This window comes from Homalodisca vitripennis, chromosome 8, assembly GCF_021130785.1.
Source record: "Homalodisca vitripennis isolate AUS2020 chromosome 8, UT_GWSS_2.1, whole genome shotgun sequence".
Classification (NCBI taxonomy): Eukaryota; Metazoa; Arthropoda; class Insecta; order Hemiptera; family Cicadellidae; genus Homalodisca; species Homalodisca vitripennis.
In genome coordinates, this window is record NC_060214.1 from 6,174,310 (window position 1) to 6,197,258 (window position 22,949).

The 22,949-nt window shown below is 39.3% G+C and overlaps 1 protein-coding gene across 1 annotated transcript in view; it reads right to left on the minus strand.

Annotated features, from left to right (window-relative positions):
• Window positions 1-22,949, minus strand: part of LOC124367195 (protein halfway-like) — a 57,089-nt gene that overhangs the window by 17,850 nt on the left and 16,290 nt on the right. Inside the window, exons 3-6 of the mRNA XM_046823847.1 lie at window positions 7,093-7,272; window positions 6,109-6,267; window positions 1,795-1,905; window positions 1,381-1,455 (exon numbers count right to left, since the gene is read on the minus strand). Of these exons, the coding sequence (XP_046679803.1) occupies window positions 1,381-1,455; window positions 1,795-1,905; window positions 6,109-6,267; window positions 7,093-7,272 (525 nt within the window). The remainder of the gene's footprint in view (window positions 1-1,380; window positions 1,456-1,794; window positions 1,906-6,108; window positions 6,268-7,092; window positions 7,273-22,949) is intronic.

A 22,949-nucleotide genomic window follows, 5' to 3' on the forward strand; every position in this document is an offset into this window, starting at 1 on the left:
GTTATTGTCATTGTGCTGGTCGGAAGTATTAATTATATCAGAAGTTGAATGTGTAAAGAAGTTATTAAAAGTCCTAGAATCAATATGTTTCATGACTTTTTTCTTCAACCTTTCTTTCTGAATTAATTCTTTTTCAAGCAGCTTTACATTTACTTTTTGAATTCATAATATATTTCTCATTGAATAATGTTTTTTTTTAATTTCAGATCTATACAGATTTTTTGCTCTTGTGTACACATTTTTACGTTGTAGTTCATGAACTGTACCCTTACCGTTCTTAAGCTTACCATATAACACAACTACTATTTTCCTAATATTTTCCAATTCTTTTGCATACCATTTACTACTTAATCTGTTAGTATTGTCACTATTGCCTAACTTAATATCTTTAAAAGGACAGCACACATTGAAAGTGCTCGTCAAAACAAAGTTAAAATAATCAAATGCTGCATCTACGTGAGTAAAACGTAGCTGTGACCAGTCTACATGAGTCAAATGTTCCCTACAATTTTTAATAGCATATGGCGTTAACGTTTTAATGGTTTTGGTTGAAATACCTTTTTTATACCTGAGTTTAGAGCACCAATTGTGTGAAAATTTGCACAAACTGCTGCGTGATCTGATAAATGAGGTTCAATAACATTACAGGTTACAGCACCTTTTATTACATTAGTAACTATATTATCAAGGCATGCTTCACCCCTCGTGTTTTCTAGATTTAAACAATACATGTTATGGGAACACAGTAAATTTTTTTTTTTATCTACCTCGACATTACTTTTTTTATATTGATATTAAAATCACCTGAATATTAGAATAGTTTTTATTTATATAACCAAGTACCTCATCAAAAAAACTTATAAAATCATTAATGAGAGAATTTGGTGTTAGATAAATTAGTGTAATGATAGCATTCAAACTAACTAAAAATATACCTGTAACCTCAAAAACGAAATCTACACATAAATGTTCTAATTCAATAGTTTTATATATTATATCTTTTTTTAACATATATAAATATTTTCAAGCAAACGCAGTGAAGCGTGTTACATGACACATGGTATACACCTGCCTTATTTTATGTACAACCTGTTCACACTGTCACAGTTTTCAAGGAAAGATTGGGTATTGACCAGAGCTTTACCAGAAACTCATCTAAGTCTTATGTCAGAATTGCCAATACATCGGCTTTACCAACAACCCTACTTACAGACCTCAAGGCTGGATTGGGAATATTTTAGCTTCACTAACAAACTGATATTCGGTCCCCAGGGTTGGTCCCTAGGACCAATGTTATTATTCAGTTTAAAGTAATTCGCTCACAAGCCTAACAAGCCTTGCAGTACTAAACATTGGTCCAGACACAGAACAAATACTCACCCTCATGTTGTTGAGGTTTTCACACAGCAACTCATCGTAATCGCTGATGTGAAGTTTGTTGGCCAGAAGCCAAACCTGTAAAATAATAATAATCAGCATCCATATACGGAATTATTACTAAATACTGTACTTATTCTACTGAAAAGTAATTAGCTTACTATTCATGCTAGCCCAACACCGGCTGCAACAGAACGCCAATCTCAATAACTATTTAGTAAGTTAGCCATTACACAATTAAGTAAATCTCGTGTACTTGTCAAATAAAAAGTAAGCAAACATATAGAAAATCAAGTGACTATCATAAATGTTCCAGGGCCTCATTTAAAGGAATTTGCTAGTACCTCAACAGTTAGCTTAGACTTCGAAGAGAGCATTTGTTAAACCAGTTATAACCTGACAAGTCCTTGAACTCACCTTGAGCACCTGAGCTGTGCTGCAGTCACAAGGCAGCTTGTTCTTCCCCAGATGTACCACTTTCTGGTAGTTGTTCCGGTCGAACACATTGGACAGCAGATACTTGGGGATCTGCAAATATATCACAGTTTATAATGACAGCTTAGATAAGTTTGAGCTTATACTGCAAAAATGCCTGAACTGATAAACGTTTTTTAGAAAATAGGAGAAAACCTCTGACTAGATAAGATACGTTCGGTTTTAATAAAATTGTACTTTCAAATTTAAGTGTTTTTTGAAGAAACCATAATTGATTTTTAAAGAAAACTAAAATCTTAACCAAATAATACAAATCTTGATGTAATCATGTGATCGACACACCTGTATGTTCACTTATACCAAATGCACAACAGATCTTGCCTTCTTTCCTCTCACTTTTAAGTTATAAATGAATGTAGATATATAATCATTTACTCCATTGAACATTAAAAAGTGATAATTTTTGTCCCCTCAATAAAATGGGGTTGGGTTACTTCAGATTTTAAATATATAGGTAATCATCGACTTATGATTATCTATATAGATAAAGCACAGCACTGAACATGGCTTATTAATACTGCCTTTCAAACGATTTGGTGGTAAATCCAGACAAAACAAGCCACCTAGCTTTTGGGAGAAGATGTGAGGAAGTTCCAATAATACCTGATGTGGAAAAAGAAATGCCCAGGCCAAGTATCTAAGAGTCATTGTCGATGAGGGTCTTTCCAGATCACAGTACGTAGACAATCCCCTCTCCAAACTATATTCCTCTATGTGATGAAACGCACAAAATCTGTGACTTGTCTATTGCAAAAATTGCCTACCATTTTATATTTGAAGCACATCTCAGATATGGCCTAGTGGTATGGGCAGGAATCTCAGGAAGAAATATTCAGAAAGATATTGCAAAAGAGGACCATAACAACCTTAGCTGAGTTAGGCTTCAGAGAAAGTTGTTGAGAAGCTTTCAGGACTCAGAAGATTGTGACAATAGGAAACCTCAACATAAAAGAAATCATCTTGGATACTGATGGACAACCGCTGCTACAATACTAGACACAGCACACATCGATAGTTATAAACACACGTTATTACCTACCAGCTCATCGTCTCTCGTAATATGAAAAGAAACCCTCCTACATGGGTATGAAGTTACACAACCTTCTGCCAGAAGAACTGTGCAACTCTTATCAAAAATATATGAAGAAGTTGTTTATAACCAATCTTTAAATTATATAGAATCCAACAATATCTTAAACAGTCAAAAGCACAGTTTTTGATCTGGACGATCTACGATTACCACAGGTATTGAGTTCATTGATTCAATAATCAATTCAGTGGATAAGGGAGAACACGTGATTGTAGTATTTCTGAACTTGATCAGAAAATTTAACAGTGTGTCACATTGTAAATTAATAAGTACTCTTAAAATGTTGGGTATTATAAGAAAGGAACTTGCATGGTTTAGTTCTTACCTTCAAAATAGGATGCAATACGTTGAAATAGAGCATGTTTCAAACAGTGCTCGGTATTGTTTTAAAAACAAATTTCATTCAAAACTAAGAACAGTTGAGCATGGAGTCCCACAAGGATCAATATTAGGTTCACCTCTTTTTCTTTGTTACATAAATCAGTTGTCTGTAGTGGTGGGAGGAAGCTCTGCTGTCTATATGCTTATGACACAAAAATGTGGTTATCTCAGGTAAAAGTGTCGAAAGTGTTGAGACGTCCGCTTTTATAGGTCTCTCAGTGATTAAAGACTTCTTGATAAGTAAAACCTTTTGTTAAACTCAAGCAAACAAAATCTCTTTTCCCACAAAACAAGCTCTAAAACAGGGTTCTACCCAACATTTTCATTGAGAAAGAACAATTGCAGAATGCTTATAGCAAAAATGTTTAGCATTGGTTATAGATAAAAATTAAGTTAGAATGAACATGTGGACTATGTTTTAAATACAATTTCTAGTGGTCTATATGCACTGAGATGATTGGCAAAGGTTTGTAGTTTAGAATCTCTAAAACCAGTTTTTTATGCTCTCATAAATTCTCACATTATTACAGTATAGCTATTTGTACCACATCACATAATTTAGTTAAAATTCTAGTTAAACAAAAGCAAGCTAATAGAATTACAACAAATTTAAAGAGAAGATATTCAGTTAAACATATTTTTAGGGAACTCCAAATATTTACTGTCTACAATCTTTACATATTTGAAACTATAAGTTGTGTTATACATTTCTGCAATCTTGCCTTAACAGAAAGAAAACATCAGTATAATACACGGTTCAATATATCTAATGATTCTATCACTTGAGGAATTTTATAAAAAAAAACCTCATAAATAGGGGAAGTTTCTAAATCATTTACTGATTGAATTGAAAACCCACTACAACACTAATAATTTCAAAACTAAACTTAAAGAGTACCTACTAAATAAACCTCTATAATCAATCCAAGAATTTTTTTAAAAGGGATAATTGATTGGTTTAGCTCAATACATGAATATGTATTTATTTATGTATGTGTATGTGTCTGTGTATATTATATATTTATATATATATTTATATATATATATATATATGTAACAACTATGTATTACCATAATATATAATATTCTATAAGTTGATATTAGATAATTTTTTTATTAACTATAATGTTCTTTATGTGACTCTATTCATTTAACATTCTGTGCATTTGTTTGTGAATAAATAATTTCTGAATCTGAATCTGAATTTGTTAGTGCCAACCAAAAGACACCATCATAAAGGACCCTCAAGACATTCTCCTCCGATTACAGTAGTATCGATCCCTACCATCAAAAACGATTACATGCTCCATCAACCTTTTAGAATATGCTTCCAAGAACTGCTGTTAGAAACAATGCTTTTTCAATTACAATTGGTATAAAACTATGATTAGATCCACAAATTTCTGAACATTGACCAAAAAAAGGGTAACAGAGTTATCATTGTCGGGATCTGGCTTTGTGGATTCCTCTCTAGATAATACCAACTGTGAAACAACTATGACAAACATCAGATTGGTCTCCCAACAATCCTTCTGTACTCCTAATCTCCTCTTTCGATTTTCTTAAGAGAAGATGTTCAAAAGACGCCATGCTGTTTGTAGAAGGTATGAGGGTCTGTGTGAAGAAGATAAGTTAATATTTTTGCCTCCTTTCAAGAGCATCAATCTTGCAACCTTCCACCTAGAACGAAATTCTTCATTGACAAGATCAAAATTCATTGTGATACCATGAACTTCAGGTGAAACTCTATCCAGCCTCGGACTCTTCTTGATTTTCATCTTCCTACATGCCCACTTAAACTTCATTTCTGTACAAATTGAGATTTCTGTTGCTGCCAATTCCTCTTAAGTTGCAGGTGGATGTGAAAGTTGAATTTAGCTTCATTTCACCTTCCACTTAGAGCAGCATCTGAAATCTGCAAAATCACAGACTCGACTCCTGGAATCTAGAGTCCACGTCTGTTTGAAGAGATCGAAACAAAGTTTAGAGAAGAAGACTTTCAAAACAAAATATTTGCATCGCTTGTACATCAGAGAAAACCTAGACTACAAAAGAGATGTCTGATTTACTCAGCAGCCATCCAGTGTAATCTAGATGAATAGTTGTTCTGATTGTCTCATCAGGTGCACAATTGAGATGAATTAATTAATTTAGAATCACCCACTCAACACTCGGATGTTGTTTTTGTGCTGATTAAGTGCCATGGACTTGTTAATGAACCAAGAATCCACAAGTACTGTAATGGACCCAATCAGAACCATCCATTAACCAATCTGATGTTGTTGTGCAGATTGAGTGCTGCGGGCTTGTTAATGAAACAAGAACTCTCAAGCACTGTAATGGACTCAATCAGAACCAGCCACTCACCAATCTGATGTTGTTGTGGTCACTGAGTGCCGTGGACTTGTCAATGAACCGAGAACCCTCAAGTACTGTAATGGACTCAATCAGAACCAGCCACTCACCACTCTGATGTTGTTGTTGCGCAGACTGAGTGCCGTGAACTTTTCAATGAACCGAGAACCCTCAAGTACTGTAATGGACTCAATCAGAACCAGTCACTCACCAATCTGATGTTGTTGTGGTCATTGAGTGCCGTGGACTTGTCAATGAACCGAGAACCCTCAAGTACTGTAATGGACTCAATCAGAACCATCCACTCACCACTCTGATGTTGTTGTTGCGCAGACTGAGTGCCGTGAACTTGTCAATGAACCGAGAACCCTCAAGTACTGTAATGGACTCAATCAGAACCATCCACTCACCACTCTGATGTTGTTGTTGCGCAGACTGAGTGCCGTGAACTTGTCAATAAAATGAGAACCCTCAAGTACTGTAATGGACTCGATACGGTTATTATCAGCGTAGAGATACATGAGATTCTTGTAGTTTGAGTTAGTATCGAGGAAGTCCAAATGTGTTATCTGCAACATAATACAGAATAAAAACACTAAACTATAGTATTTTTTTCTATTATTTGATAAAAGAAAAGTCACAATTATCCAATTATTTAATTTTATTTCGTATTTTATCTTATCTTATAGTATTTTTGTTTAAAATACTGCTCAATATCACTAAGATAACTAACTGAAGTCAGGCAACAACTTTCTATTACATTTTTGTACAATTCCTTCAACTAACTATGTACTTAAATTTTAAGTAATTCAATTTCCAAAATTTTAATTCTAAAAAATATCTCTTTGTTGTATGAAAATGTGATTGTGAATATGTAAGAAAAGGCATGTTTGCTAGATTAATAGCTATTAATAGCTTATTAAATAGATTTAGTTTAATTAATACTCATTAAAAGACTAACATTATCACCGATCAAAACATGGATCCAAACTAAAAGCAATAGAAGAACATAAACATGATTCTAGAATATGTTTTAGTTACAGAAAATGAAAAAATGTTTAATTTACAAAAACATACATGAAGAAGAATTATTCATTCATGATGTTACATTTATGAAGACAGAAGAAAAGACCCTCCCATGAATAGGAGAGGAAGATAACACCAGATTCTTTGATCATGTCCTTTGCACTATATTATGATGTCTATGCTTCTGACATATTAGATTGAGTCTTCGGTTAAAATCATATCACACTACACCTACATCATACCATGCTGCATCTGTAATCTGTGTCAATTCAGACCACACTTTAAGTCAGCATCACATCAGCCTACGTGTTTAATCAGTGTCAGTTCGGAAGTTACTCTGAGAGGCTGCTAAGGTCCTTGCTACTCACATTGTTGTTGCTGATGTTGAGCGATGTGGTGAACGGTGGCAGTTCTCTCGGCAACTCTGTGAGCCCCTGACAGGAGCAGTCTACTGTCACGAAGTAGTGAGTTCCACTGTTCAGCTCCACGTTGCGTGTGAGCGCACAGCGACACTGGTAGTCGGGCCCGTGCGGACACTCCTTGTCTATCTGCACAATCACGGAGTCTCTCAATGTTCAAGTCTAGCAGAGCTACTCTTTCTGACTCTAATCATTGATATTTCACACAAACAAATCATATTTTGGTCCTTTACTTATTACTTACTTCGTTTAACTCTGACACTAATCATACATATTTTTAAAAATCTCCACTATAAATTTAAAAATCAGAAAGTGACCAATTTACTTTTCAACTTAAAATTTGTTGATATTTTTCTAGCTATTCTAATGTTTTTAGTATCACAAAAGATATATATATATATATATATATTTATATATATATATACATGCGATTCAATGTTTATTGAAATAAATTAAATTCGGCTATTGCCATTTATACAAATTTAATGAATGTAAATAAAAGTCATTTGACAGGTATTTGGTCTTCCGATCATATGTTAGTTTGGTTATTTTAAAACACATATGTGAAAGAAACGGCCAAATACAAAATAATTGAATCGTAAAAAGTGAGGGCTCTGTGGTGTAATGGTAGCACATTCACCCGGCAAGTGAGAGATCTGGGTTTCGAGTCCCGGCGGAGCAAGTACTTTTTTGCGATTCAATGTTTATTGAAATAAATTAAATTCGGCTATTGCCATTTATACAAAATTTAATGAATGTAAAATAAAAGTCATTTGACAGGTATTTGGTCTTCCGATCATTATGTTAGTTTGGTTATTTAAACACATATGTGAAAGAAACGGCCAAATACAAAATAATTGAATCGTAAAAAGTGAGGGCTCTGTGGTGTAATGGTAGCACATTCACCGGCAAGTGAGAGATCCGGGTTCGAGTCCCGGCGGAGCAAGTACTTTTTGCGATTCAATGTTTATTGAAATAAATTATACATATATATATATTATATATATATATATATATATATATATATATATATATATTAAGCCAAGAGCAATATACAATTAAACCTAATTTAGAAAAAAATGACCACAGATCTCACACAATTAGAACAAATTTCTGCTTCACTTGACAAATACAATACAGTCTCTATAATCCGGCCGTTCAGTACTCCGGCACTTTGATGGTGCCGATGAGTCAAAATGTAGTTTTAGAGTCTCAGCTGTCTGTATAGCGTGATGAGCGCATTGCAGTCACATAGCAAACATTGGTGCATTGCCGTTTGTTATCGGTACTTGTAAGCAGGTCTGAGCTTGGTGAATACGAGTAGTAAGTACAGTCAAGTGCAGTGCGTTGTTGCAAAAACATAAGCATGTCAAGCTGACATTAGAAAAAAGTATGCCATTTGGAAGAATGGTGAGAAGTTGGCTCATTTGTCTGAGGAATACAGTGTTGGCCGTGCAAAAATTCATGATATAAAAAACAAAAAGGTGCAAATTGAGTCATCCTTCTAGAGGGGTAATGAATCATCTTCCAGCATAAGAAGACATTGAAAGCAGGTGAGTTTCTGGACGTCGAAAATTCTTGGTTCATTCAGGAAAGAAACCGGCACACATCTATTTCAGGTAAGATTCTCATGGAAAAGACAAAGTGTTTTGACAACAAAATCACGAAAAAGGACGATTTCTGCGCCAGTGTCGAGTGGTTGGATAGATTACATTCAAAAAGACGCTTTGGAAACCAATTTCTGGGGGAAAAACTCTCAAATGATGTGGGAGGCTGTTGAGTCTTTTCGTTCAATTTTTTTTTTTTAACTGTGAAAGAAATGGGCTGAGACCTATTACAAACTATTTTACTGTTGTCGGAAGAAAAATTTACCAATAATTGTAATTAATAACTACTAATCCCGTATATGGCCCAAAAAAATTTCCCCCCCCCCCCCACCCCCCCCCCCCCCCACCCCCCCCCCCCCCCACCCCCCCCCCCCCCCACCCCCCCCCCCCCCCACCCCCCCCCCCCCCCACCCCCACTAGAGTACTTCGTTCATGTTTTTGCTATCTTTCAGAAATTAAATACAGCAAAATCTTTAAGAAACATACAGTGAAAGTATTGTAAGATCATAGAAGTTTAGCAAAGTTTTAGTTTAAAAAAATCCTCTTTCTCTTTTATCCATGTATATTTTAATTACAAGTATAAAAAATTCTTTGCTAGGACAAGAAGCCTAGAAACCTTGTACTTCGATCTAACAGAGCCTTTGTGCTTCCTTTCGGAGTAACAGGATATTCAGGATGGGCAAGGTGATGATAGGGGCCGGCAACCGCGAGGCCCCATACGAAGACGTTAGCGGGCTTTATATCTGTCATGTCAAGGTCACCTATACAAAAAACCACAAGAGAGTGCAGTTTGAGGGAGGAGCCTATTTTGCCCGTGACCTTCGAGCGGCCAACGAGAACTGAGAGCAACGTTGCCAAACTTGTTCCCCGCTGTAACCACAAGCCGAGCGAGTCCAGCGTTCTTAAAATACTTAACCGTTACGCTCGAAAGAAATGTTAGAGCTGTCTTGAATTAATTAAACTACGTATTACAACATGTAATTTTAACGGTCATTTAAAAAAAAAGTACATCTCTGTAGCTTATTTCCATGTTGAGTTAAATGGATTGAAATAAATTATTGTATTATATTACTCATATACGAAGATCGTAGGATTAAAAAATCTTTAGCCGAAATATAAATTAAAAAGAAAACATAACAATACCGCAAAAACGTTAATTTCCCGTATTTAACAGTTAGATAATGCCATTATCACTGATATATAATAAGGCAATACATGTTTGCATAGTATAATCATGTTATGTTAAATGGATTTTCAATTTGGTAAGAAAGTTATCAAATACATCTGAAATATATGTTCTTTTCCATAAGTATACTTATTCAGTACATAACGGTGGGAATTGTTGCCGCAACGGTTTTGTTACGCACTTCGGTTTCTCATAAATTTATAACCATTAGAAAGCATTTTTCCTACCTGGCTATAAATAGTCTTGAATCTGTGTGTTATGTAAAATTGTTTTCACACGTGGGTGATTTAAATATTTAAACTGGCCATAGTTGAAAAATCATACAGCACAAGTATTGTTTATAATATGAATGCACTTTCTTATAAAATTCTAAAGTAACGGTTTTATATAACATCCAATGAAATTTGAACACAGTACATAATAGATGATGTCAGACGAGTGAAAATGTGGAGGAAACGGGTGAAATACCTGTAAACAAAAGCCGCACCAGCTGGCAGTGGTGGTAATACCAGACGGATGAGTCATACTGTTTCCAAAGAATAATAATAAGACATTTAAAATAACCGACGTTGAGAAACTTGTTCATGATGCTCTGGACAAAGTGACTAAAGAAGACTGGCAATCAAGAGTTCAGCACGCAGAAGCCTTGCAGCAAGCTGATTTTGAAAATGGAATGTATCCGCACAAGTGTTGTTAGAGCAAAATAAGTATAAACTTAGCAGACAATTTCTGACACACGAGTAGCAGTGAGACAGAAAGTGAAAATGAAGAAGAAGACTCCGAGGTTTTGGCTATACGATAATTGCCCGCCCTGAGAGCGAATAAATAAAATACAAGTGCAAAGGTAGGAATATTATTAAGTCAATCATGCTTTTTAACGAATTTCATTTTAAAATAGTAGGCCGTAAAAAGTTTTATTTAGTGGAAAATTTCATTATTTCGTAATTTAAAAATATGATTGTTCGATAATTTTAAAATTGATTATTATTGTCATATTTTTTTAATTATTTTTTAATCAAGCAACACGTCCACGTCAGCAGTGTCCAATATAAGCAACATGTATATTAAATTTTGTGTGTGTTTAGTAATCGTTTAAAATCACTGAAAAGATTGTTGTATAGTATGGAAATAAGCAAGTACTTTACTCTGACTAACTGACGGGACGATTTGTTTTGTTTTAATCGATAGTTAGTTTGTAATAACATTAATAAAACTATACAAGTTAATTTAAATATAAATAATAACAAACTGTCAACGCGCATTTTAAATATTGTTTTTCAATTATAACTGATAAGTTTTAAATGTTCAGTAATCAGTGTTAGTTGTGACAGCGCAGCGGTTTTATCAGCCACAATGCGCCAGCCGTGCCGGGCGGCGCAGCGGCAGTTGTGTGGCAACGTCGCGCAGCCCAGTCCCTTCTATTGGTCGCCGCCAACTGCACTCTCTGGTGGTTCCTTGTATAGAGTGTTCCGAGAGTAAGCGAAAAAAGACAGGAGGCCTCGGAAGCGCGCCCCTCCCAAACTCGGAGCAAATTCATAAAAAAAAACAATCACATGCCACTAGTGGGAAGAGAGGACAAAGAGAGACAAGAATTCGAGTAAATGATATATAATTAATGAGGTGGGCAAACATTTTCATGCAAAATACAATTACTGCAGCACCACGGTGCACCGTCCGTAACTTAAAAACTAAATAACAAAAGATAAAATTCCAATATAGACAATAACATAATAAATAGAAATAATAACATAATAAATAAATAATATAATATAGAGATTTGATATATAAATAACAATTTTCAGGTACGGCAGTAGTAAATCTAAAAAATTTTAACAGGTAATTTTTTTATGAACTGAGGGGAGGGAAAAGGTTGTAGAATTTCTAGGCCCACTAATTTTAAAAAGTAATTTGGTTTCAAGTTTGTAGCCGAAAATTAAAAAAAAAATATTTAAAGCCAATTTTCGAAGGAGGCGGGGGCTTAGTTGCCTCCACGAATCCGAATTAAAGATGAAATCCTCCCCTTCAGTTCATGTAACTAAACTAAATAAACACTGGCTAATATACTGGCCCTCCTCCAGATCTAACATCTGGCAGCGCTCCATACAAGCCAATCCTCTCAAGTGGTATAAGAAGAAGAAGAAAAAAAACATTTTTGATCCAACCTTGTTCCAGATGAAATGAATAGGAGCACATACACTCCGGTTGGATGCCGGTACAGAAGCGCTGGCAGGGCGAGGGCATTCAATTTTTCAGTTGTTCGGGCAGACTCGCCGCACCAGTCCCGCTAAAGGCACTCACGGGGACCCTGCCGAAAGTCGGAGAATTAGCCAGCCATGGAGAAACGTGAAGAACAGAGAACAGCCAGAAACACAGTAAGCTTCTCCAAACGTGTCTCCGAACAGTCTGACCGCTCCGAACAGTAGCCGGTGCCGGTGCCGGTGCCGGAGAACAGCTGGTCAGTAGTCTAGTCAAGGTCAACCAGCTGACCTCAACCAATCAGTCCAACCAGGCAGAAAATCAATACTTGACGGAGTGACTCCCCCACCGACTGACAAGAGTGGCCGAGGTGGGAAAATAAAAGACAAAAAATAAATTGTCCAAACTGAGCCCCGGCTCAACCTCCCCCACTAAAAAGGGTGCAACCCCAAACAAAACCTCTCCCCCACTGAAAGAAGAACCAACAAGCTCTGGCACAGGAAACGGGAAGTCGAGAACCCTAACAGGAAACGAAGTCCTGAGCAGGAGGCAGACAAAACACGATCCTCCTGAAATTTTGAGAGGCGCCTCTCTTGGAGAAAGAAGAAACAGAAAGAGAGTAAACGACACCACAGGGAAAACCAGGGGTGATCAGTCCCCGGACACCCCCGCAGCCGCACCAGTATCCAGAGCATGACCAGAGGTATCCCCACGGAAGGCCTTCAGATGAGAAACGTGGGCCTTCCGCCACAACCTCCCCGATACGGGATCAACCAACTCAGCAGTAACTGGGGAGAGAAAACGAAGAATCCGGTGAGGACCTGTCCACCGATAGCAAAGTTTGGCTGCCCGTTTATCCACAGCCGAACTGACCGGATGGGCCTTACAAAAGACAAGATCCCCCACCTGGAAGGGGTTAGCAATACGTCCCTTATTGAATTTTCTCCTCACCCTTTCCCTAGACTGTAGGAGCTTAACCCTGACTGCCTCCCAAGTGTCACTCACATTGGGGAGTACCAGGCACTGGTAGAAGACTATCCAGACTCCAGAGATTAGACAAGGGATCAGAAGGAGGACGACTAAACATGACCTGGAAAGGCGTGGAATCATGACTTTCGTGAAGAGCAGAATTGAAGGCTAACTGAAGCCAGCTCAGGTTTTCATCCCAGGTAGTTTGTTTCTCAGCGTGATAAGCGATGAGGGCGGCTCTGAGATTGCGGTTGAACCGCTCAGCATGAGAAGGCTGGGGGTAGTAAGGAGATGTCGTAACATGTTTGATTCCATGCCCAAAACAGAAGCGATGAAACTCCCTCGACACGAATTGTGTGCCGTTGTCTGAGACGAAGGTGGCGGGCACTCCAAAATTCTGTAGAAGGCGGGACTTGAGTGCCTTGACGGTGAGCGACGCCGTGGCACTCCTAAGAGGAATCAACCAGCAAAACTTAGAGAAAGCATCCACAGCGACAAGCAGGGAGGTGTTCCCTGACTTGCTACGGGGAAAGGGTCCCACATAGTCAATGAACACCTTTTCAAGAGGCCGCTCCGCCACCTCGGAGGAAAGAAGTCCTAATTTGGTATTTTGTGCTGGTTTACTGACCGAGCAAAGATGACAAGCTCGTACTCTACCAGCAATGTCTCTGTCCATACTCTTCCAGATAAACTTATCTCTGATTTTAGCGATGGTCTTGTGAATACCTAAATGACCGCCCACGGGAGAAACATGAAAGTAGGAAAAGACCATCGGTATGAGGGCACTCGGCAGAACAATCTTGGGACCACCTCCGCGTCGGGCACGACAGCAGAGGACACCCTTGGACAAGAAGTAAGGAGAGTGGGCTTCTCCCTCCTGGAGCTCACCAATGATGTTTGACAACTCGGGGTCTTGAAGTTGGTGAGAGCCAAAACTCTCAAAGGCAGCAGGGAAATCCAACATCACAGTCCCACACAACGGTGCTTGAGAATCAACAGGATCGCTGGGTAGATGATACATTCTAGAAAGAGCATCGGCGACGACGTTTTGGGTGCCGCGAATGTGCTGCACCCTGAATTTAAAGGCCGCAATTTTGACAACCCAGCGACCAATCTTCCCGAGTTGTCGAGGATGGGCCAATAGCCAGGAAAGAGCCTGATTGTCAGTTTCCAGCAGAAATTCGGAATGCTCTAGGAACCTCCGAAACTTATCCATGCCGAAAACGACCGCCAGACACTCCAGCTCATAAATAGAAAGATTTCTTTTCCTGAAGGGTCAAAGTCCTAGATGCAAAAGCTATAGGTTGCCGAGCGCCGTCGAATTCTTGAGAAAGCACAGCTCCTACAGCACAGGATGAGGAGTCAGTCTGCAAGATGAAGGGCCTACTAAAGTCCGGTATTCGCAGCACAGGAGGTTGGATAATGGCCTCCCTAAGCAGTTGAAAAGCACGTTCTTGATCTTCACCCCAAACGAACTTTGCGTCTTTCCTTCTTAAGGCGTTCAGAGGGGCGGCCACCTCGGCAAAGTCAGGAATAAACCTACGGTAGAAATTAACCATGCCGATGAATCTGGCAACACCCTTGGCATCCTTCGGAGGAGGAAAATCCCGAATGCCTTGGGTCCTGGCAGGGTCTATAGATAACCCGCCCCCTAGACGACACGAGGTGACCAAGAAAACGAAATTTCAGACTGGGCGTAAGACACCTTCTCCGGATTGACTGTAAGGCCAGCCCTACCCAACCTAACCAAGACCTCCTCAAGATGTTTAACGTGTTCCGTGAAAGACTCACTGTAGACCAGAAGGTCATCAAGATAATTAAAGACATATCTGAACTTCACATCGTGGAAGATGGAGTCAAGCAACCTAGTTAACGTTTGGGCCCCCACAGCTAGCCCCATAGGCACAGATCGGTACTGATACAAATTCCACGGAACACAGAAAGCCGTGAGAGGACGTGATTCCTTCTTCAACGGAATCTGATGATAGGCTTGGTTCAAATCAAAAATAGTGAAAAATTTGGCCTTACCGAAACCAATCAAAAGCAGAATGGAGATCGGGGAGAGGCACTGAGTCTATTTTCAATCTTGGCATTAAGTTTTCTTAGGTCAACCACCATACGACTTTTTCCATTCGGCTTTGGAACCAAGAACGCTGGACTGGCATACGATGAGTTTGAGGGCTCAATAACTCCTTGATCCAAGAGATCCTTGATGATACCACGCATAACCTCCATCTTTGGAGGAGCCAACTTGTATGGGTGGGAGCGTACTGGCTGAGTGTCAGTCAGACGAATTTCATATTCAATAAGATGGGTAGAACCGAGCTTGGGTGTGAGGACCTCCGGAAAATCTTGAGCAAAGCTCACGGAGAACCCCAGCTTGCTCCTCATCCAAGTGACCGAACGGGTCCCCAGGGGCAGAACCCTCCTCACACTCCACCTCACCAACCTGCGGCGTCGATTTGCATTTATCAGAAAAGGGGACTGACACTCGCCGATTGAATTTGAAATAAGACTGGCCCGCCTGAAGATCCAGCACCAAACCAGTCTTTTGAATAAAATCCGCCCCCAAAATACAATCCATACTCAGGTCCTGGGCCACAAGGAAGCTCCACACCCATGAAAAACATTCAACCTTAAACTTGATTGAAGCCTTCTTCGAAATTGGAAGAGGGGAATTAGAAGCAGTCCAGCAAGTTAAAGAAGACTCCTCGGTGTGCTTCACCAAACCTAACCTTGAAATGGCTTCAAAAAGACGGGAAGAGATGAGGCTACAGGCTGACCCGGAATCAACTAGGGCCTTATGCACTGAGTCTCCCACTAAGATATTGATATAAGGGCACACCGAAGATGCTGTCCTAAGCCGTAGGTTTCCCTTTTCTGCTAGGCTCGTAGTGTCCAAACTATTAATCAAATTTTTCGCACAGGTACTATTTTTTTGAAATTTTTTTTCTTAGACCTCGGGGGAACTTCAGATAAAACCCCCCTTTGATCTAGTTTTTTGGACCAGTGCGATATCTCCTAGGACACTCCCGACGAGTATGACCTCGTTAACCACAGGCATAGCAGATGGGTAGACGAAGCCCACCTGAGTGGTGTGGCCCATCTACGGGATTCTGTACGGCCGTGACAGCCCTGGAGGGCTGGATGGAACGATGATTGTTCCTCTCCGCCCTCTGCCGGTCAGCAAACTGCACGCTGCGCGAAGCAATGCACAGACGGTCCAGTTCAGAAAAGGTGGAAGGGCGACCAGCAAAAACCAGACGGGACCTCTCTTCAGGATTGAGACCCTCAAGAATGGTGGTGACCACAGTACTTTCGGGGATATCGAGCCTTAAAACCCTATCAGTGTCCCTCACCTCGGCCACAAACTTTGCCAAACTCTCTTCGTTGCCCTGAGGCCTAAAGAATTTCTCCACACGGAGACGTTCCCTCAACGGACCAGGAAACAAAGAAATCCAATGCCTCCCTATGAAAATCATCCAGGGTACCACCCCTCTGGAGAACTCGAAACCAGACAGTCACCCAAAGGTGGCCTACAAAACGGAGAGATGACATGCAGGAAGCTCGCTCCCTGAAGACCAGGCAAGTCATGCAGTCGCAGGATCTCAGAAAGAAACCGCAGCAAGGCTTCAGTATCTAGACCATCCACCGTTGGTAGTCGCTGCAGCAAACAGGGTAAGTGGGTTCGGAAGCTTGTGATACTGAACAAAGGATCCCGTCACCACAGTCCCCAGTCCCCCAGATCCAGCAGGCATTTGGGTCACAGGCCCCCGGGCCCCGTCCACACCAGGACACCCCCGACGCCCACGCCCACATCAAAAATCAGCAACAACTGACCCAGGGATCCGGCATTCACCCTTAACAGCCGCAGCAGAGTCAATCGCAGACAAAGTTTTTTCAGGAGCCTTTGCCCCCTCGTCCCTCTCGAGTACAGTCAGCAGGCCGTCAACCAAGGTGACGCGTTCCTCCAACCACTCCTTATCACCAGAACTGGTAAGCTTGGCTCTAAGTAGTGACAGCCTCATATGTAGATGGGTAAGCCGGGACAAATACCTAGCCCTCTCTCGGCCAGTAGGCGGCGACTCCAACCAGTCCTCCTGGACTATTCTCAAACGTCTCCAACTTGGCCTCCAAAATAGGCCTCTGCTTCTGGAACGTCAAATCTCTAGGCCAGGTCGTGTCCAGTTCCATATTATCACGCAGTTGCTTCCGCATGGACTCGCAGTCGGAACCCGGAGTAAGCCCACGAGCCAACAACTCAAAATGGAGATCCTCCTTCAACAAGTATTCAGGCACCAGAGAGACAGGCATGATAAATAAATAAATGACACAGACTAACAAGTAACACACACTGACTCGAAGTCAACGACTAACAATTCAATAACTAAGGCGACAAGTGAATAACTTAGTGAGACAACACTCTCAGCAGGGTCCCCAGAATTCCTGCCGTCCACGAAACACGGCAGCGAAACCAAAATACCACAACAAAACACTACGCCGTACCAGAACAAAACCAGAAAAAAAAACAACGATGACAAAGTATAACAAAAAACACACAAGTAACAAAAATCAGAAAAATAAATAAACAAGTTCACACACTTCCTGTCGATCGGCGAAAAATGGCACAGCGAGACGGCACAGGCGCAGGAAGTCAACTAACAACTTCAACTCATGCCTCTCACCACCAGTGGCAAAACAAAAACCCCGGGCCCGTAGAGGGTAAAAAACACGAAACCACGCTCTGCTACCATTTTGTTCCGAGTAAGCGAAAAAGACAGGAGGCCTCGGAAGCGCGCCCCTCCCAAACTCGGAGCAAATCATAAAAAAAAACAATCACATGCCACTAGTGGGAAGAGAGACAAAGAGAGACAAGAATTCGAGTAAATGATATATAATTAATGAGGTGGCAACATTTTCATGCAAAAATACAATTACTGCAGCACCACGGTGCACCGCGTAACTTAAAAACTAAATAACAAAAGATAAAATTCCAATATAGACAATAACATAATAAATAGAAATAATAACATAATAAATAAAATAATATAATATAGAGATTTGATATATAAATAACAATTTCAGGTACGGCAGTAGTAAATCTAAAAATTTTAACAGGTAATTTTTTATGAACTGAGGGGAGGGAAAAGGTTGTAGAATTTCTAGGCCCACTAATTTTAAAAAGTAATTTGGTTTCAAGTTTGTAGCCGAAAATTAAAAAAAAAATATTTAAAGCCAATTTTCGAAGGAGGCGGGGGGCTTAGTTGCCTCCACGAATCCGAATTAAAGATGAAATCCTCCCCTTCAGTTCATGTAACTAAACTAAATAAACACTGGCTAATATACTGGCCCTCCTCCAGATCCTAACATCTGGCAGCGCTCCATACAAGCCAATCCTCTCAAGTGGTATAAGAAGAAGAAGAAAAAAAAAACATTTTTGATCCAACCTTGTTCCAGATGAAATGAATAGGAGCACATACACTCCGGTTGGATGCCGGTACAGAAGCGCTGGCAGGGCGAGGGCATTCAATTTTTCAGTTGTTCGGGCAGACTCGCCGCACCAGTCCCGCTAAAGGCACTCACGGGGACCCTGCCGAAAGTCGGAGAATTAGCCAGCCATGGAGAAACGTGAAGAACAGAGAACAGCCAGAACACAGTAAGCTTCTCCAAACGTGTCTCCGAACAGTCTGACCGCTCCGAACAGTAGCCGGTGCCGGTGCCGGTGCCGGAGAACAGACAGCTGGTCAGTAGTCTAGTCAAGGTCAACCAGCTGACCTCAACCAATCAGTCCAACCAGGCAGAAAATCAATACTTGACGGAGTGACTCCCCCACCGCCCCTACTGACAAGAGTGGCCGAGGTGGGAAAATAAAAGACAAAAAATAAATTGTCCCAAAACTGAGCCCCGGCTCAAGAGGTCAGAAGAAACTAGCTGTTTTCCAGCCTCTTCTAGCCAAAGCGCGTTGAAGACAATACTTTCCTACGTTTAGGCTAGCCACAGCTCTTAACACTAAAGAAGCTCCAACCACTCCAACAGTCATCCTTCGCAGTAAATCAGACCTATCGACCACCAACATCTCGATATCTTCGGGTAGTGCTGCTCCTGGACTTCCTCGAGATCGCCCAGATGTAAGTGAAGGCATAAAACAGCCAGAAGTACTATACAAACGTTAGAGCACTGGACTATATGGTAGTATATTATGGTAGGTTAATATATAGCAAATAAGTACTTTAATGTAAAAATGGTGGAACCGTTGATAAATAAATAAATTAAAAAAAGTATATCAACTCACGAAGTGAATTCACAGGAACTCATAAAAATATTGTTTTCTTAAAACATTTCGAAATGGTCAAATTTGCATACCAGTGATAATAGAAATCCTTTTTCTCTTTCATTTGATATGCTCTCTACTGGTGCCTGGAGTGTACGGAACTTATACGCGTGTTTTGTAGCATTCCTCCACTTGCTGTTCTCGTTTTCTTGTTATATTCATTTTGTTTCTGGTTGTATTTATTGAACTACATGAAGTAATGGTTCATTTCACCCCTCAGTGTGTCTGTTGTTGTAGTAGTCACTGAATCACTTTGTTATGGCTTTCAAATTTTATCTCTGATATTCCTTGTACAGTCTAAGTATTTATGCTTAGAGTAATTATATCTTGTGATTGAATTACTATGAGTATTGTTATCTTTCTGTTACTTATACATTATTCTAATGGGTTATCAACTACGGCTGTAATACTAAATGTCCATCTTGTTATTATCTGTGTATAACAGGAAATTTTCCGTTGACTAAATAAACAAAATATTTTGTTACACTATTTCTGTGAATCGCAAGTCGAAACGACGGTTAACGATGGTAACGATATTTCTGCATGACAGGTATCGATTTTTCTGTATGACGGTTAACGATAATTTCTGTATGACGGTAACGACATTTCTGTATGACTGTAACGATATTTCTGCATGACAGAAACTATATTTCTGTATGACGGTAATGATATTTCTGTATGACGGTATCGATTTTTCTGTATGACGTTAACAAAATTTCTGTATGACGGTAACGACATTTCTGTATGACTGTAACGATATTTCTGCATGACAGAAACTATATTTCTGTATGACTGTAACGATATTTCTGCATGACAGAAACTATATTTCTGTATGACGGTAACGATATTTCTGTATGACGGTATCGATTTTTCTGCATGACGTTAACACAATTTCTGTATGACGGTAACGACATTTCTGTATGACTGTAACGATATTTCTGCATGACAGAAACTATATTTCTGTATGACTGTAACGATATTTCTGCATGACAGAAACTATATTTCTGTATGACGGTAACGATATTTATGTATGACGGTAACGATATCTCTGCATGTATAACTCCAGCGAGGCAGTCGCTGGGGAACGCGTCACGTGGTGGTTATTGACACCGCATACATACATACGTCTTGCAGACCCTGACTGTTAAATCAGCGCCGGCTGGCGCTAACGATGATATGAGTACATTGTCCCAGCCGGCGTGGCGCGGCACGGTGATCACCCGTCCTGATCCTGCCGTTGTTTATAGGACACATGCCGTTTTTTTCATATCTGACTCCATCGTAAATATTGGGGTTAATTTAGTCAATCGAGGCTTATTGGAGGGATGGCCCTCCCTGTGCCAGCATTGTGTTGCGAAACTGTCCCTATATCAACAACCGCACCGTGATGTGCTTTTGGGCAGTTTTTGCAACAACATGCATGTATCTGCGTCACTTTAAAAAGTTTTGAAAAATTCGATTTGGTGCTCTTTATCCTAAACTGCAGTCCCGAGCCTCCTCTTTACCTCATGAGTTTCGACATTTTTTGGAGGCTTGTAAAAAATATATACGTGTTTGATTTGTTTTTTACAAGTTGTGCAAGCTTCTCATATTGTGTATCAAAAATTTATGTTGTGACACATACGTACCTATTACTCAGGAACTGTTACAGATAATCTTAGCACTCGTTTCTTTATAATAGTTATTTGTATACAATAAACAGGTTTTTAGTAAAACACTGTTTAAAATGTTTTACAATAAAATAATCCTACTTTAAAGAACGTACAATATGACCTAAAACTATCTAAAGATTGTAATTTTTATGTCCAGGCGTAGCTTAAGGCTTAATACAAGAAACAATAAAACATTATTCAGATATCTTTAATGGTTTCTGAGAAATAGATACACAAGTTAACCTTTCCGAGACAGAAAAAAAGTGACCTCATTCTATTGTTCAATGTAGTCTTGTAAAATTGTTTCTTGCAAGGACGTAGCCAGCTAAGGGGTCCTAGGGATCCGGATCCCCCCCCCCAATTTTTCAATTTTTTCAATTACTTTTTTAGTAAACGATTATTATTATTTAAATAATTTCTGATATGTACTGTTGAAAAATCGTTATCAACAAAGAAACGGGTTAATAACTTTTAAGAAACAAAAATGGGCCTTACTCTCTGTCCACTACGGGAAAATATAAGTTGTCTGGACCCTTTCCCCCAAATTTTTTCCTGGCTACGTTCTTGTTCCTAAGGTAGGCTATGTATATTTAAACTTTCAGCCGTTAAGACGTTAGTTCTGGTATATATTTATATACTACAAATGATTGTTATTATCCTTTCACGGTCACTCCTATGACCAACGCACCTGACCAAACGAAAAATCGCGTGTCCAAAAATAACCTTCAGAATGAATGAAGTTGGAAAACTGAAACCTCGCATAAAACGTGTTGAGTGCAAGAATTCGTCATTCAATGACAGCTCACACATTGTTTTTTATAAAATTTAAAAAATTCTATTAAGTGCATGTTTTAGAGTTAGTAAAGTTGACACACAACATGGTGGTTGTGATTCCTGACTTAGGCGTGCCACAACGCTTTGGTATGATTTGTTTATTTTAACCTAGTTTGTAATTAAGTATTAGGTTAGTTATTTACCTAAAGAAGAGATCAGATTGCAGATCTCGAAACGTAGTGTTACTGATGCTTTGTTTCACTGAACGATGGCAAATGTCCGGAAAAATCCTGTTTCCTTCACAATCCTTCCATCGTCAAAAATAAACTTCAAACAAATGATAGAATTTAAATTATTAAAACCGTTTGCGATCCAGGATAGCTAATCTCGTTTCAAAAACTCTAGCGTATATAGACTAACAAACTATATCTACCTTTCAAAAGATGCATAAATTGGTACGCGGTACTATAATAATATCAAGAAAGGAATACGCTACACAAAGTTTCGCATATCAGGATTCTCTAAGCCAATGGCTTATTTCGTTCTTTAGATGCCTTGCGGTCAGATAGACCTGCAAAATCATACAAAAAACAAGTTTTTTTCTTCCTACCCCTCCCCCCCCCCCCGGAAGTCAAAAAAGAAATTAATTGTGTCAGCCTACTAAGCATACACTCTAATGACGCTCAGCCAAATCTATGGTTGGCCGTCTATGGACATCCACCATAACATAATTGCACTATATACAAATGAAGTTTCATCCTATTTAAAGTCTGCATGTTTTCTCTATCGACATATCCTGCCATATGATAGTCACATTTTCGCTCACTGAGTTAGGTTTTATTGCAGTGTATAAATAATAAAAGTTCTGGTGAGATAAATTCCATTTATGTAGTGTTGTATCGTGATTAATGGAAATGATTATATACAATCTTATGCCAGTTCTCAAGACTTAGGTTCTGGTTTTAACATTTAACGATGCAAAAATATGCCCAAGCTATCGTTCGTATATTCGATACTTCGTATTTATTCGTAAACTGAAAAACACTGGCTCTAGTAGAGATCCATGAGGATGCTCGAATGCGTTATAAAAA